Here is a 17,674-nt window from a genome sequence, read left to right as displayed (position 1 = left end):
GGGCTTGAACCCACGAACTGAGAGATCATGACCTGAGCTGAAGTGGATCATTTTTAAATCTGCCCTTAAAAAAAAAAAAAAAGTTTTTTTTCTCAGTACATCATGGATATCTTTCTCTATTGATAAATGTAAATTTATGTCACCATTTCTAATGACTACAACATTCCATGGTATACTAATAATTCTTAAACTCTATTTGGCAGCCTTATTTTCTAAGCTTTGGGACCAAAAGCATCAGAATACTGTTGGTCACAAGACAGGGCAAAGAAAGCGCATCACTGAAGTGGAACAGGGAAGGTTCTACCACAGTCTCTAACCGTGGCATTTCAGGACTGAGCCATGTGCTTTCCTTGGCATCGGCCCCGAGCCCCAGATGGAAGCTGTACCCCGGGGAGAGAGAGCCTCAGGCAACAGCATCAAATGCGCTGGGCTAAGAGCCTCTGAATTGAGAAACTTCCTCTCGGGGCACACACAGCCTCCAACTCCTGCAGACCCTCTTCCGGGCACCCCCAGGTTACCTTGGGCTTGTTACAGTGCGCGATCACTCGCAAGATTCTCTTCTTCAAATCTTCCAAGTTGGTCACACTTAACCTGTTTAGCAGAAGACCAGATTGAAGCTCAAAATCCGGTCTTTCAGCTGCCCTGAGCCCCGAGGAAGTGCCGGCAGACTCACCTGGGGATGATATCCTTGCCTAGCACAAGCGACACGGTGAAGTTCTTGGAGTGTTCATAAAGGGATTTGCTGAAATTTCAGAAAGATAAACATTCGTCAAGTTTCAGGATTATATTGCCCACAAAGAGCTCCAAAGAGAAATCGAGCAACTTTGCCAGGTGACCGAGGTCAGTTTTCAGAGACTTGGGCTGTTCTCTACCCTTTAAAAAAGGGGAAGAGAAAGTGGAGCGCATCCAATCGGAGCGACTCCTTCCCCGGATTCTAGTAAAGCCACAACAGCCGTCAGCCGGATCGAGACGGCAGACCACGCACGTGCTTGTACCCTTCGCCCCGCAGCCCCGCTTGGAGGGACCTAACAGACACTCTGGCCGGGCTCCCGGGTGGGCTCAGTTGCTTCAGCGTCCGACTCCATTTCGGCTCAGGTCATGATCTCACAGTTCGTGGGATCGAGCCCCAAGTTGGGCTCTGCAAAGACAGCGGGAGCCTGCTTGGGAATCCATCTCTCCTCCTCTGCCCCTCCCCGGCTCGTGCAGGGGTGTGCACGCTCTCTCAAAATAAATACACTTGAAACAAAAAACACCAACTGGCAAAAACGGAGAAGGACAGATACAAAAGGCTCTCACTGCTTACAATAGCAGAGGCTGGAAACCCCAGTGTCCACCCCTGGAGAGCCGTTCAATTCACACACCACAGCACATCCAGGGAGTACCGAGTCCTTAGCAGCAGGAGAGTGAGGGTGGCCTGTGCTGTTGTGGGGTGGTCTCAGGACACACGGTCAAGTTACAAGTTACAACAACACCCACGGCAGCATGAAGACTTACGAAAAGGAGGAGGAATGCAAAGGTGTATCCGTATTTGCTTTTATATGTAAAGAGGTGAGAATTATGGAAAAGCCAAGTTAAAAACTAACGGTGACCTCAGGGAAGAAGGATGGAAAGGAGATGTCTCTGAGTGTCTCTTGCTCCGTAGAGTTGTCTTTGGAACCACGTCATTGTTTTACATAATCATAAACATTAAAAGAAGGAAAGCAATTCCTAACATCGAGGGTGAAAGAAATGAACCTAGCGGCGTATTAGCCAAACAGGAGGATTATTTCAGGTGAGCTTCCAACAACAGAAGTTGGCTGTCCATCCCTGGGGGGGATGTTCCATAAGAACAAAACCAAGTGTAAAAAAGCCCAAACCGCCTGCAGCAATCCTCCCACTATGAGCATTCCGGAAGTGGTCAGTCTCTGGGCCCTCTGCACACATACATCGGTGCGCACACGGCTCTGTGGACCTACTAAAAACTGGGGCTCAAGGAAACCAAGATTTTTAGCATAAGAGAAAAAAAGATACAGTTGCGGTAAAAATCCCGATCTTTAAGTTGAAAGTGTCAATATGAAGTAAGGATACATTTCCTCTTTGGGGTAACAACAGCATTTCCTACCTCTTAGCACCGAAAAGGCCTAGAAACCGTGACCCCGCCTGGCAGGAATGGGGCACCCGGTGCCCAGGTGACAGTCTCTAATACCATTTCCTACTCAAAAACAACACAGTACTCCATGGGGAGATGGTTGCCGCTTCCAGATGGCAGGACCGGGCAAGAAACCTGAGAACCGTTTTGTGGTGCCAGAAAGGAGACACCTGTCCGACACCCGGGGCCGTGGCAGGGTGAGAAGCCTGGTTTGAAGGGACTCCGCTGGCCAAAAGGGGACCGTGGGAACATCAGCAACTCTGCTGCAATGGGCTGAGATAGTTTCAAAGAATGAAGGTCCACCTCTGGAGAATGCTAGAATACCGATTCAGCACTCGGCACACAGCTAAGGAGAGGGAAAGATTCAAGCATTCATGCATCTGTTCTGCTTAAACTGTGAGAAGCTTATACCTCAGATAACCAAGTACTTGGAAGAAAAGTTTTTGTTTTTTTTTTGAATTTTGGCTAATAACTGTAGAAGGGATGCCAGAATATCAACATCTTGTAATCTCTAATAAAATATGTACATATCAGTTACCAGCTGCCAACGTCACAGAGCCCAGCAGACCGGTGTCTCCTGAGGTGATCCAATAGGAATCACGTACCATTCCCACCACGCATTACTGTCAAAAAAAAAAAAATCAACCCTGAGTCTGTCAAGTTTCTAGACACAATTACCATCTTCTAGGACACACAGCCAGCGGTACGCAGGAACATGTTACGTGACATGGTGAATATACAAGAAAGGAAATCCAGAATGTGGATTCTCCACAACAAGTAACTTGTTTCGGAAGTAGAGGGAAATGAGAAATCTATACATTAAGAGAGTTTACAGAATTTCTGTTGTCTGGATTGCGTGCATGTACACTACTGAATGTGATTAAAAACTTAACAAAAAAAATACAGTTACAAGACAGATCCACTATATCCAATGTGAGAATCCTGTTTGGAATTTATAACATTTATGAGATCATTGGGAGAACGTGATCAGTTAGTTAGTGGTACGAAGAAATTATTAACTTTTTAAAAAAGTGCTCTATGCTATAGAAATCAGCATATTTCCGGATAAAATGATAGGTCTCAGATTTGCATCAAAGTAATCGCGCCATGGGATCTGTGGGAAGCAGGGGGTACCTGAAGATTCGGCGTGTTAATAAACTACTGAAGCTGATTAAATGGTGGCTTCTGCTCTTTTGACCTTGGTTTGAATTTGTAATTTCTGTATGAAAATTCCATTTTAAGATGATCATAAGCACTGAAGACAGCATTAGTGATCTCGTACAGGAATCCGAAGAACTATCCAGAAGGTAACACTAGAAACAAAGAGACAAGGTACGAGAGACAAGTTCACAACGTGCAGTAAGAGCAAGGCAGTAATGCCTGTCTGATGGGAGGCCCCCAAGGAGTGGGAGACCGCAGAGGCAGCCATCTGCCACATGTGACTAGGCCTTCACAGATTGGGGGATCTAAACCTTTCAAGCAAGATACATTAAAAGGAGATTCTACAAGCACTTAGGAAAAAAGCAAACACCCATGTAACCTGGATGCACCTTACTGAGTAAAAGAAACGCAACACAAAAGACAGCATATTGTATAGGATTCCATTTATGACATGCTAGAGAAGAGAAAACTACAGTGACAAAAAGATCCTTGGATACCTGGGGGCGGGTGGAAGGGACTGACTGCAAAAGGACACAGGACATTTTAATGGTGATCAGCCCCGAAAGGGAAAAAAAAAAAACTGTCATTTGTGAAGTTATTATATACAATTAAAAAAAAAAAAAAAGAAAGCATCTGCAGAGGAATTCTAATTAATAGGGAAATTTAACAAGGCTGTTGGATACAAGACGAAAGACAAATTTCTATGAGCTTGATCTACGTCAGCCAAAGGAGAAAATGATAAAATTTAATTGGAAGACATTAAAGGGTCCCAGAATACTTGAAAAGCGACTTTATGTTCAAAGGCTGGAAGGCTCAGTAATGTGTTAGTTACCTCCAGAGTGAACTAGAAAGTAAAGGCAGCTGAAATAAGAACTAAGCTTTTTGTTTACGGAACTTGCAAAGTTGATCCCAAAATTGATTATGAGGTGCAAAGGGCTAAGAACAGCCACGAAGCTCTTGCAAAAGCAAAAGTCATACTAGATTTGCACCACTAGAGGCCAACACTTCGTGTTGGCAGCAGGGGAAGGGCTACGATGTTGCGCTGTGTGAGGGGGAAATGACTGGATCCCAGACTCACACCGCACACAAAAACGCAATTAAACACAGACTAAAGATCTACCTAAAGGTGAAAGGCCAGACTAAGAGCTGTTGGAATAAAGAAGATGAGCTTTGAATCCTTAGGATAGAAAAAGATTTCTTTAAAAAAAAAATTTTTTTTACATTTATTTATTTATTTATTTATTTATTTTTAATTAATTTTTTTTTCAACGTTTACTTATTTTTGGGACAGAGAGAGACAGAGCATGAACGGGGGAGGGGCAGAGAGAGAGGGAGACACAGAATCAGAAACAGGCTCCAGGCTCTGAGCCATCCGCCCAGAGCCTGACGCGGGGCTCAAACTCACGGACCGCGAGATCGTGACCTGGCTGAAGTCGGACGCTTAACCGACTGCGCCACCCAGGCGCCCCAGTTTTTGAGAAACAGAGTGAGACAAAGCGTGAGCGGGGGAAGGGCAGAGAGAGAAGGAGACACAGAATGTGAAACAGGCTCCAGGCTCTGAGCAGACAGTCAGCACAGAGCCTGATGCGGGGCTCAAACCCACAAACTATGAGATCATGACCTGAGCCAAAGTCGGACGCTCAACCGACAGAGCCACCCAGGTGCCCTGAAAAAGATTTCTTAAATAAGAAACAAAAATCATAAATGAAAAGGATGACAAATGAAGGTTAAAATCAAGAACGGAAGGAAGTGAAGACAGGACGCAATGCAAGTACAAAGCACATTGAGGACCAGGAGAGCATATTCACGACACTTACTTGCAGCTGCAAAAGAACGGACTACATAACATACGTGTTTGCAGATCGAGGAAGCAAAAGACGACCTGACAGAAAAATGGGCAAAAGGAACACCACCAAAGTAGAAACTCAACAGACAAGGAATCCAGTTCTATAAATTCTGAAACCACACAAATCCAAACTGCTATGTGGAGACCTGAATATAAGCGGGAAAACTACTTTTTAAAGCAAAGGAAGAATTTTCACAAAGGTCAGGATGGGGAGTATGTGCAGGGAAGGAGAGGACGCACAGGGAATTCTAAGTCACTGAACGCTTGGTTTCTCAATGTGGGTACAGAGAGCTGTGTGTACTTTTAAATCCACTTTATTGAGGTGGACACAGCAAAATCACCCAATGTGAGTGGACAAGTCCTGACAAATGCTTTAACTGCTTAACTGCCACCACCATCACAATAAAGAACGTTTCCAGCACCCCCAAGGGCCCCCTGTGTCCTCTGGCCATCAATCCCACCCCCACCCCAGGAGGTGAGATAACTGGAATCCTACAATAGGTCTTGTGTGTAGACTTTTCTTCACATGGCAAAATGCATCCACGTTGTAAAGATGTTTGCTTATCCTTCTCAGAAAATGTAAATTTTGTATTAAACGTTTCACAATCTAAGAATTCAGTTAAAAAGTCATTCCTGGGGCAAGTCGGGTGGCTCAGTCGGTTGGGCGTCCGGCTTCGGCTTAGGTCACGATCTCATAGTCTATGAGTTCGAGCCCCGCGTCAGGCTCTGTGCCGACAGCTTGGAGCCTGAAGCCTGCTTTGGATTCTGTATCTCCCTCTCTCTCTGCCCCTTCCCTGATCACACTCTCTCAAAATAAAATAAAAACATAAAAAAACAAAAATAAAAAGTCATTCCTGTTGGGGCTCCTGGGTGGCTCAGTCAGTTAAATGTCCAACTTGGGTTCAGGTCATGATCTCGCAGTTTGTGGGTTTGAGCCCAACATCAGGCTCTGTGCTGTCAGCTCAGAGACTGGAGCCTGCTTCGGATTCTGTGTCTCCCTCTCTCCCTGCCCTCGCCTGCTTCCTCTCTGTCTCTCTCTCAAAAATAAATATTAAAAAAAATTTTTTAGAAGTCATTCATGTCTTGGGGCGCCTGGGTGGCGCAGTCGGTTAAGCGTCCGACTTCAGCCAGGTCACGATCTCGCGGTCCGGGAGTTCGAGCCCCGCGTCAGGCTCTGGGCTGATGGCTCAGAGCCTGGAGCCCGTTTCCGATTCTGTGTCTCCCTCTCTCTCTGCCCCTCCCCCGTTCATGCTCTGTCTCTCTCTGTCCCAAAAATAAAATTAAAAAAAAAAAAAAAAAAAGAATTAGAAGTCATTCATGTCTTTTGATATGTATAAATGTATATTTTAACATAAAAAGAGCTTTAAGGGGCACCTGGGTGGCTTAGTGGGTTAAGCTCAGGTCATAATCTCACAGTTGGTGAGTTCGTGTCCCGCATCTGGCTCTGTGCTGAGAGCTCAGAGCCTAGATTCTGCTTCAGATTCTGTGTCTCCCTCTCTCTCTGCCCCTCTCTGGCTCACGCTCTGTCTCTCTCTCAAAAGTAATAAACATTAAAAAAAAAAAAAAAGCTTTAAAAATTGGAAAGGTATACAAATATTTATATATAAATATAATGGACGGAATTATAATTATTATATATAATTACCAATAGTAACACAAAATGTAAATTTCCATCCATAGAATAAAAATGGTATAACCAGGTAATAGAATACTCAGCAGCTACATAAAAAACATGCTCTCAAACAATATTTAAGGATATAATGTATACACAATATTACGTCTGGGTGACTGGCTGGCTCAGTTGATTGGGCCAACTCTTGATTTTTAGCTCAGGTCATGATCCCAGGGCTGTGGGATCCAGCCCTGTGTTGTCAGACTTGACGCTGAGCATGGAACCAGCTTAAGATTGTGTCTTTCTCTCTTTGTGCCCCTCTCCAGCTTCTGCTCTCTCTCTCTCAAGTAAGTAAAAACTGTCAATTTGTAAAACATAGCCACATACAAGCAGCTAGAAGTAAACAAACCTAAATAGTTCCAATGTGATTTCTGGGTAGAAAATCTCTGATCTTTCCACTTTTTTACATTTTCCAAAACTTCCATGATGGATACAAATTTCTTTTTTCCTCCCCTTTTTCCTTCTTTTTAAATTATAGCACAAACTTCTTTTATCATTAGGACAGAAAATGATGTAGGATTAAGTATGTTAAGAAAAGAAAAATATACTTTCGAACTTAAAAAAAAATAATCAGGAAACAAATTCAGGAGACTTGTAGACTACAGGACGACTCCGGACATAACATGGGGCACAGTGTTACGCAGGTTCGGTTGCAGTAAAGCAAATACTGCGGTACAGCGACTAACGTGAATCGTTTGGTTTCCCAGCGCAGAGAAGTTCTGTTTACACGCGTTGCAGTCTATTAAGTGAGCAACGTCTATTTAACTTTTTTTAATGTTTCTTTATATTCGAGAGAGAGAGAGACAGAGCTCAAGCGGGGGAGGGGCAGAGAGAGAATGAGACACAGAATCTGAAGCAGGCTCCAGGCTCTGAGCTGTCAGCAGAGTCTGAGGCGGGGCTCAAACTCATGAGCTGCGAGATAAGACCTGAGCCAAAGTCAGACGCTTAACCCACTGAGCCACCCAGGGGCCCCAAGTGTGCAGTGTCTATTTAAAGTGTGCAATGATGTGTCTACAAAAACAATGTACACACTGTAATTAAAAAATACTTTATTGTGGGGCGCCTGGGTGGCTCAGTCGTTTAGGCGTTCAACTTCGACTCAGGTCATGATCTCACAGTTTGTGAGTTCGAGCCCTGCCTCAGGCTCTGTGCTGACAGCTCCGAGCCTGGAGCCTGCTTCGGATTCTGTGTCTCATTCTCTCTCTGCCCCTACCCTGCTTGTGCTCTGTCTCTGTCTCTCAAAAATAAATAAACGTAAAAAAAAATTTTTTTTAAATACTATATTGCTAAAAAATGCTAACCACCATCGGAGCTTTCAGTGAGTCATAACCACCCATCACACGTCAACATAACAAAATAATGAAAAAAACTGAAATACTGCAAGAACCTTTAAAATGTGACAAAGACATAAAGTGAGCTGATGCTGTTTGAAAAGTGGTCCCAACAAACTTGCTTAAGGCAGGGCTGCCACACACCTTTACTTATTTAAAAAAAATTTAAAAAGTGAAGCAGTACCTGCGAAGCACAATAACACAAGGTATGTACTTGTATATAAGAATCTGTTGTTGGCATAAGCTAATGAGCTATCAGAAAGAAAAATAAGAAAGCAATCCGACTCACAGTTGCACCCCAAAACCACGAAGGAATCAATTTAACCAAGGAGGGGCAAGACGTGTGCACTGGAAACCCTAAGACCTGATGAAAGAACTGAAGACAAGAATAAATGGGAAGGTTTCCATGCTCGCGGACTGGGAGAATTAATACTGTCAAAATATCCACACTACCCAAAGCAATCTAGAGTCAGCTCAATCCCTATCACAATTCCAGTGGCATTTTTCACAGAAATAGACGAAATAATCCTAAAATTTAGGCGGAACCACAAAAGACCCCAAATCGCCAAAGCAATCTTGAGAACAAAGAGCAAAGCTGGAGGCATCATGCTCCTGGATTCCAAACGATATCATAAAGCTACAGTAATCAAAATAGTATGGTATTGGCATAAACACAGACACACACCCCAGAAATAAAGCCAACTAATTTACAACACAGCAGCAAGAATATACGAGGCGGCCAGAACACTCTCTTCAAGCAGTGGTGCTGGGAGAACCAAAGCCACGTGCAGAAGAATGAACCTGGACCCCTATCTTACACCACAACACGACCCAACTCAAAATGATGAAAGACTTAAATATAAGACCTGAAACCATAAAACTCCCAGAAGAAAACAGGCAGTGAGCTCCCAGACATTGGTCTCAATGATGACTTTTTGGATTTGACCCCAAAAGCAAAGGCAACAAAAGCAAAACTAAACAGGGAGGGACCACATCCAACCGAAAAGCTTCTGCACAGAGAAAGGGAACGACCGACAAAACGAAAAGGCGATCTGCGGAATGGGAGAAAACATTTGCAAATCATACCTCTGACAAGGGGTTGATACCCAAAATATATAAAGAATTCACACAACCCACTAGCAGAAAAACAGTAAGATTTAAAAATGGGCAGAGGAGCAGAACATTCTTTTTTTTTTGAGCAACACTTTGTGGTTTTTTTGTTTTTGTTGTTGAGAAAGAGGACACCAGTGAGTGAGGGGCACAGAGAGGGAGGGAGAGAGAGAGAGGGAGGGGGAGGGGGAGAGGGAGGGAGAGACAGAGAGAGAAGCAGGGCTCACCCAAAGTGGGACTCGAACTCACGAACTGTTAGATCACGACCTGAGCTGAAGTTAGATGCTTCACTGACTGAGCCATTCAGGCGTCCAATACCTTTTTTTTTTTTTTAAATGTTTATTTTTGAGAGATCGTGCACACACGTACAAGCAGGGGAGAGGCAGAGAGATAGAGAAGGAGGGAGGGAGGGAGAGAGAGAATCCCAAGCAGGCTCCATGCTATCAGCGCAGAGCCCCACATGGGGCCTGATCTTGTGAACCATGAAATCATGACCTCAGCTTAAATCAAGAGTCGGACGCTTAACCGACCTAGTCACCCAGGTGGCCCTAAACATTCTCTTTTTAAGTAGACTCCACACCCAGTGTGGAGCCCAACACGGGGCCCAAACTCACAACCCTGAGATCAAGAGTCGAGCCAAGATCAAGAGCCGGATGCCTGACAGCCACCCAGGCACCCCGAATGGACTTTTTTCCAAAAAAAGACATGCACGTGACCCACAGGTACATGAAAATGCTCAACATCACTACTTCTCAGGGAAATGCAAATCCAAACCACGATGAGATATCACCTGACACTTGTCCGAATGGCTAGTAAAACAACAAAGGTCCCCAAACAAGAAATAATGAGTGCTGGCGAGGATGTGGAGAAAAGGCAACCCCAGTGTCCTGCTGGTGGGAAAGCAAACTGGTGCAGCCACTGTGGAAAACAGTGTGAAGTCTCCTCAAAAACCTAAACGTGGAACTATCATGTCATCCGGCAATTACACTTCTGGGTACGTGTCCAAAGAAAATGAAGACGCTAACTTGAAAAGAGAGCTGTACCCCCACATTTACTGCAGCATGATTTGCAACGGCCAAGACGTGGGAACTACGTAAGCATGCATCAGCACATGAATGGAAAAAAGGTGGTGTGTGTGCGCGTGCATGTACAATGACCATAAAATAGAAGGAAATTCTGCGATTTGCAACAACACGGATGGACACTGAGGGCATTATGCTAACTGAAATCAGTCAGATAGACTTATTTACTTTTATAAATACTGTATGATCTCACTTATATCTGGAATATAAAAAAAAAAAAATCCCCCAAAGCCAAGCTCACAGACACGGAGAATACAGGCTGGTGGCTGCCAAAGGCGAGGGCTGCAGGGCGGGTGGACTGGGTGAACGGAGCCCAAGGGTGCAAAGCCCGAATTATAAATAAGTCACGGGGACCGATGGGGATGGAAGTACAGCATGGTGACGAGTTACTAACACCAGATGGCACATCTGCAAGCTCCTAAGAGAGGGGCGCCTGGGGGGCTCAGTCGGGTGAGCGTCCGACTTCAGCTCAGGTCACGATCTCATGGCTTGTAGGTTTGAGCCCTGCGTTGGGCTCTGCGCTGACAGCTCGGAGCCCAGAGCCTGCTTCGGATTCTGTGTCTCCCTCTCTCTCTGCCCTTCCCCCACTTGTGCTCTCTCTCTCTTTGTCTCTCTGTCTCTCAAAAATAAACAAACACTGAAAGTTGCTAAATGAATCTTAAAAGTTCTTATCCCAAGGAAAGAAATTCTGTCATGTAAGGAGACAGAGGTTGCCTAGACGTCTTGTGACCATTTCACAACGTATTCTGTGGGACATCTGATGTGAGCCGTCCCTCTGTGTAAAGAGAGTCTCCGCTCTGTGCCCTTTTGGAGAGCAGAGCTGTGCTCATGCAGGCCTGTGAAAGGCCGTTCGGTGTCCCTGCAACTGTGCAGTGCTTGAAGCAAACGGGCTGAGCACGAGAGATCACGAGATCACAACTCCAAGACCGGTCTGGAGCACGCAGCACCCCGTCACACGCCTGCCAGAAACAAGTACCTCAGCAACCCCCGGGGCGGGGAGAAGGCGTAGCACCGGAGTTGAGGGTACGAGCTCCTGAGCATGATGGCCAGCAGGGCCGCGGCGCCGGCCCCCAGGCTGTGTCCCACGACCACTAGCCGGTATTCCTGCGGGACAAAAGCAGAACGTGTCGTGGTTAAAACGAAGCAGACGGCTGATGACAACGACAGGAAGGAAAAGAAAAATGAAAACCTCACGGGAGCAATGCTGAACGCTTGGCTCAAGATCCCATCGTTGATGAGGCGCTGGTACACATATCTGGCGGCTTGAGAAATCCCCTAAAAATGCAGACGAGAGAAGGTGGCTTTTGATCATCAGACGAAATGAGTTCCGTTATGACAGGTGACAGGCTTACACTGTGCACACTCATTTGTGACGGTCTCCCCAAGGCGGAGACCAGCACCTGGGGATCAGCGGCCACAGCTACCACTCGCCCTTGTGTTCCTGGTTCCTGATGCAGAGTTCGGCCTGGAGAGGGGGCTCCATGGCTGTTTTCATGAACCAGTGAACGGGTAACATCGGGAACACACGTGCATGGCAAGGGGTCTTTCTATGGCTTATTCTGAAGCTATACGATATTTTGCTGTAAACGCATACCACGGTTTACTTCAGCCAAGTCCTGACAGATTGTCAGATTTAGATTATAAGTGGCTGATCTTCTAACATGACATTAAAACATAAAGTTCCGAGTAAGTGATATTCGTCAAGCATTCAGTTTCGGCAAAGGCAAAACTAAGACCGTCGGAAATGAGTTCTAGGGGGGTCAGATTTTAGTTCCATTTCAAAGAAGAAATGAAATGTAAAACCTCCTAACAAATACAGCTGTCCTAAGAAACAGGCTTCTTGAAAAATGAAGCAGTTTCAATGGAGGACAAGACAAGGCCATCGTGGCCCCTGTCCTTGTGCGGCTGCTCTTCTAACAAGACCGAAGGGGAGAAATCCTGTGTTCAGATGCGAGACGCGGGAGAGCCTCCCGAGCTACTGCAAATCCCTGAGTGGGTAACGACTGAATTCTGTGGGAGGAGGCGGGACCTGGCCTCACACGAGAGAGGCCCGGTTCCAGACAGACAGAGCCAAAAGTGACCTGGACACCACTGCAGCTGGCCGGAGTCCCTGGCCCGTGTCACACACGCAGGCCAAGACTGTGCTCGCTTGCATGGTCGTGAACTCCAACGACTTCGGCCAGTATCGGGGCCAAAACGTGTAGGAGTGAAGCCAGAGGCGGAGAGCAGCAGTACAGGCCCTTAGGCCTGCAGCTCCAGCAGCCACCTTCCTGGCCCGAGGGAGGAGCAGCTTCTGGAGGGACCGGGACCAGGCTCAGAGCGCATCTTGTGGTCGCACAAAGCCTGCGGCTAGATTCTAAGACCAGAGCCACTACCCAGCCCACTGAACCGCATCCTGTGGTTGGCTAGTGGCTGTGTCTCGGTAAGAAAGTCGAACATTCTGGTTCTTCTTCCCACGTGTCCGACAGTTAAACTGGATTCCTGTGTGACTCGAGGCACAAAGAGACAGCTAGGGGTTGCGGGGGAACATTCACTTCCGAGGACTGTCAAGCTTCTAACGGGGGGTGCAGAACGAAGCCTCCAGTCTGGCCCCGCCTTGCGAACTATCCACGCAGGACACTGGCTCAATCAGCTCCACTCCGGCTCTGACACGTTTGTATAAAAACTAAGCATTTTGCTTAAAAAACGTTTACTAGAGAAGTGATACGGGTTTTGGTTGAAAAACCCCCAGGTGCATAAAAACAGCACAGGCCCACCGCCGTCCACCCCGACAGCCCTGGCCCCGGAAGCAGCCGCCATGATCTCTGGGACCGGACATTCCCCCAAACGTTAAAACTGCCTGCTCGCCACCGCATCAGTCATCAGGGAAACGTGAACCCAGACCGCAGCGAGACACCGCTTCGCACCCCTGGGATGGCTGTCATCGAAGCCACAGAAGATACGTGTGAACAAGAACGTGGAGAATGGGAGCCCTCACACGCTGCAAGCGGAGCGCCAACTGGTGCAGCTGGGCCGGAAGACGGTTCGGCGGCTCCTCCCCGAGTGAAACCCAGCTAACACCCCAAGACGCGGCGGCCCCGCTTCCGGGTGGCGTCTCTACAGAGCGCAAAGGAAGGGCTGCAGCAGTGGCCGGCGGGCCCTCCAGTGGACAGACGGACAAACCAAAGTGGTCTGTGCACACAGCAGAACGTCTCTCAGCGGCTGCCGAGAGGGGACTGCTGAAGGGACAGTTTGTTCGGGATGATGAGAAAGTCTGGGCACAGATGGCGGTCATGGGGACGGGCATTTGGAATCTATCTACCGCCAGCAACCCGTACGCTTACAAGTGGTTAATGTGACAGATATCATGTCACGTCATCGAAACCGTTTAAAAAAACCACCTCTGCTCTAGGCCCTTTGTGTTCCTGGAGGAGGAGCCCGCAGCCCCACGCCACCGGCACAGAACCAACAAGACGAGAACTCGTGTGTTGTGTCCTCTGCACAGGAAACCCGAGGGCGACAGGACAGGGCTGCGGGGCCCCTCGGGGCTCCTGGGCGGGAGACTCACGTGCGCTGGACGCTCCTCGGACCTCGACTTCCCCACGACAATGTGTGACTTTCATCAAGGGAAGAGCATTCGACTGGGGGGTCAAATGCCGAGTGACACTTATCCTAACAACTGTGTGGCCTCTGGTAAGTCCCTCGATGGCTCAGAACCTGCTGCTTCCTCTTAAAGAAACAAAAAGCAACCTGGTGGGACTGTCGTGGGAGTTTGTACTAAAGGGGAAGAGAGCACTCACTCGGCACTGGCTATCTGCTGTACGGTTAGCAGGTTAGCATTCACGGGACAGTCAGACTTGGAAAAACCCTGGCCCCTCTGAGCTTCTCTTGGACGGAACACTCCTGAACACAAACCCCAGGGCTCGTACCTTGTGCGCTGAACAGTCTTGCACCCCACACTCCAAGTTCAGGTCCTCGCTCTCCGCTGACAGGTCCGTGAGGATGTCCTGCAAAGAGCGCATTGGAAGAGGCCGCCGGGATGAGCTGAGAGCAGATGCTGCGGGGCGGGTCCCTCTGAAGGACAGTCTCCTGGGTCAGACTGAGGACTGAACCTCACACCCAAACTCAGGAGGGAAACCCAGGTGGCCAGGAAGCCTGAGGGACCCATGGCAGGGAGGGGGCTGTGGGACACGTCTAAGACACACCTTCTGCCTAAGTACTCTGTACACCCCTCTTCTAAGTACCACAGAGCAGAGCCCTGTACCTGGGTTTTGAACAAAGCATGGTTCCTATCCTCAAGGGGCTATCAACGGCTCACAGAAACCTAAGGGAGGGTAAGAAATGCATTGGGGTGGGGGTGATTCCTGGAGGAGGTGACGCCAGAGACTAAAGGAAAAACTTACTTTCAGGAAACAGGGAGGTGGGCAACCCCAGGTGAAGGGGCAGCAGGCCCCAGCTTGGCTAACCCACCAGGGATGGGACTCCGGAGCATGTGAAGTGCCTGGTGGGAAGTGGAAAGGCAGGGGGGCTCGGGTCACAAAGCTCCGATAGAGCCATGATAAGAGACATGAATTCTGTATTAAAAAGCAACGGGAAGAGGGTGCGGTGAGGGAGGTCCTGAGGAGTGGGAAGATCGGACCCACGTTCTGGAAAGAGTCTCTGTGGACGGTATGAGGACTGACTGGGAAAACGAAAGACCAGGGACGGGGACCCGGGTAGAAAACTGCTTCCCTGGCCTGGAAAAGGGGACGGGGGCACAATCAGGGCTACGGCACTGTGCACAGAGAGATGGCCGGAGAGAGCCGGGCAGGACGGCAGGACAGAAACCGAGGACGGCTTCACCCTTTCTATAGGGACAGCTGGGGGCTGCTGCAGAATTACCAGAAATCGGGGCCCAGACAGCGGGTCTGGAGGAGGTGAGGTGCCTGCGGTGTCCGGCCAGAACCCCCAGGTGCACCCCCGCCCTGCAGAGGGTCAAGGTGTCTCTACGCTTTCTGGGGCGGCAGCAAAGTGGGAATCAGGAAATGAGATTGAGCAACGGCCAAGAACAGACCGAAAAGCACGTCACGGAAACAGGGAGAAGAAAGCCACCCAGGATCTCCCCGGGCCAGGACGGGAGAGGTCTCGCTGGGCTGGGGACAGGTAAGTGGCAGTCCTCCAGGCGTCCGCATGTGAGCACCAGGAGGGGACTGGCAGGCGCCTCTGTAGCAACTTCTTGAAGGGAAGCCCCCCATCTCCCCAACCCCGCCAGCCTGTTTCTGATGCTTCTCAGTGAAAAGGAAAACGACTTCCTGGGTTTTTCCAAAGGGAGCGTCTCACAACCGGGGTCCGCTTCGGCAGCTTCTGTCCCAGTGTTCCCCCCCAACGCCTGCTGCCCTGTCTGACGCCGCCTTGATCCTCAGCTCCTGGTGCCCGCGGCTGGCCGTTCGCCCCACCCCTCGTCCCTGGGCTCCCTACCTGGAGAGACATGGTTCCTCTCACTGCCACCACGACGGACTCCTTCCTGTGGTCCAGAGCCACTAGAAAGGGAAGCTCGTAGACCTGAGGGCGAGGGAAAGAGGCAGGAGGTCCCGAGGGTAAGAACGCGTGGCTGCGGATACAGAGTTAGGCCGGCCCCCGTTGCTAACGGTTCCGCAGCCACGACTGCCAAGTGCAGCTCCCTGTCCTTCAACGGGAGGCGGGCTATGTGCAGACACGGCGCGGGGGCATCCGGGGGGACTCAGTCGGTTAAGTGACTGACTCTTAGTTTCGGCTCAGGTCATGATCTCACAGTTCGGGAGTTTAAGCCCCTGCTTGGGACTCTCCCTCTCTCTCTGTCCCCACCCTGCTTACTAGCAAGCTGTCTCTCAAAATAAATAAATAAACTTAAAACCAAACCAAACCAAAAACACAGTACAGCATCTCTATGAAGACTTCTGGCTCCATCTACGTTAAGCCGAAACAGTATGCAAAGTGTGTGTGTGTGTGTGTGTGTGTGTGTGTGTCTCCCCCCATGTACGTTTTTCTGGGGAAAATAATCTGTAGGGGCGCCTGAGGGGCTCGGTCGGTTAAGCGTCCCACTTCGGCTCAGGTCATGATCTCGCGGTTCGTGGGTTCCAGCCCCGCGTTGGGCTCTGTGCTGACAGCTCGGAGCCTGGAGCCTGCTTTGGACTCTGTGTCTCCCTCTCTCTCTGCCCCTCACCCGTTCCCACTCTGTCTCTGTCTCTCTCCCTCAAAAGTAAATAAACATAAAAAAAAAAAAAAAATCTGTAACTTCTGTCAGAATCTCAAAGGACTCCAGGACCCCAAAGAAGTTCAGAAGCGCCGTTACACCTACCTTGTCATGAAAGCTTATGTGAATGAAGTCCCTGTACTGTAGCCCTGTCGTCTGCAGGATGGAGCCAAAATGGCAGCTGAGCTGATCACCTCCAACCAAGTCATATTCTGCCGTCCTGGTTCTACAACTAAAAACACAGGCAAGGCTGGTACTCTGCCAACCTGAGCCACTTACCAAGGAACATCGATCCCCACTGTTCTGTCTTCCCCAAATCACGAGGACCCAAGTTTACAATTTTCAGGCCTTACTCTGGCGAACATATAATGGCCTTTAAGAGATTATTACATTCCTGTGCATACTTCTTACTACAGCTTTCATCTCTGGAGTCGTGTCGATGTTTTACATATACAAAAAAATCAATATTAAGAATGGGAGATACTTGGGGCGCCTGGGTGGCTCACTCAGTTAAGTGTCCGACTTCGGCTCAGGTCATGATCTCACAGCTTGTGAGTTCGAGCCCCACGTCGGGCTCTGTGCTGACAGCTCAGAGCCTGGAGTCTGTTTCACATTCTGTGTCTCCCTCTCTCTCTGTCCCTCCCCCACTCATGCTCTGTCTGTCTCAAAAAGAAATAAACATTAAAAAAATTTAAAAAAGGAGCGCCTGGGTGGCTCAGTTGGTTGAGCGTCCGACTTCAGCTCAGGACATAATCTCGCAGTTTGTGAGTTTGAGCCTCGAGTCGGGCTCTGCGCTGACAGCTCAGAGCCTGGAGCCTGCTTCGGATTCTGTGTCTCCCTCTTGCTCTGCCCCTAACCCACTCGCATTCTGTCTCTGTCTCTCTCAAAAATAAATAAAGCATTAAAAAAAAAAGAATGGGAGAGACTCTAAAACTCCAGTAACGGGACAAACTGACCTCTTGCGTTTGCTGATATGATGTAATTCTAAGAAGGGTGCAATACCCCTCACGGGACATTCCTACCAAAAATGTGTATCTGGACTCTCATCAGGAAGAAACCATCTGACAAATGCAAATTGAGGGCCATTCCACAAAATACCTACACTGTCCTTTCCAAAATGTCAAGATCATGAAAGATGAAAAATGACTGAGGAA

At 48.4% G+C, this 17,674-nt stretch overlaps 1 protein-coding gene across 2 annotated transcripts in view; it reads right to left on the bottom strand.

Annotated features, from left to right (window-relative positions):
- Positions 1–17,674, bottom strand: part of DAGLB (diacylglycerol lipase beta) — a 37,229-nt gene that overhangs the window by 4,624 nt on the left and 14,931 nt on the right. For both annotated transcript variants that reach the window (XM_040455841.1, XM_040455840.1), the window contains exons 7-13: positions 16,626–16,752; positions 15,767–15,850; positions 14,239–14,316; positions 11,525–11,605; positions 11,307–11,434; positions 674–742; positions 519–591 (exon numbers count right to left, since the gene is read on the bottom strand). In XM_040455841.1, coding sequence (XP_040311775.1) covers positions 519–591; positions 674–742; positions 11,307–11,434; positions 11,525–11,605; positions 14,239–14,316; positions 15,767–15,850; positions 16,626–16,752 — 640 coding nt within the window. The remainder of the gene's footprint in view (positions 1–518; positions 592–673; positions 743–11,306; positions 11,435–11,524; positions 11,606–14,238; positions 14,317–15,766; positions 15,851–16,625; positions 16,753–17,674) is intronic.

This window comes from Herpailurus yagouaroundi, unplaced genomic scaffold, assembly GCF_014898765.1.
Source record: "Herpailurus yagouaroundi ecotype Mexico unplaced genomic scaffold, PumYag 216, whole genome shotgun sequence".
Lineage (NCBI taxonomy): Eukaryota > Metazoa > Chordata > Mammalia > Carnivora > Felidae > Herpailurus > Herpailurus yagouaroundi.
Note: the sequence above shows the minus strand (reverse complement) of the source record. Positions and strands in the feature narration are given on the sequence as shown.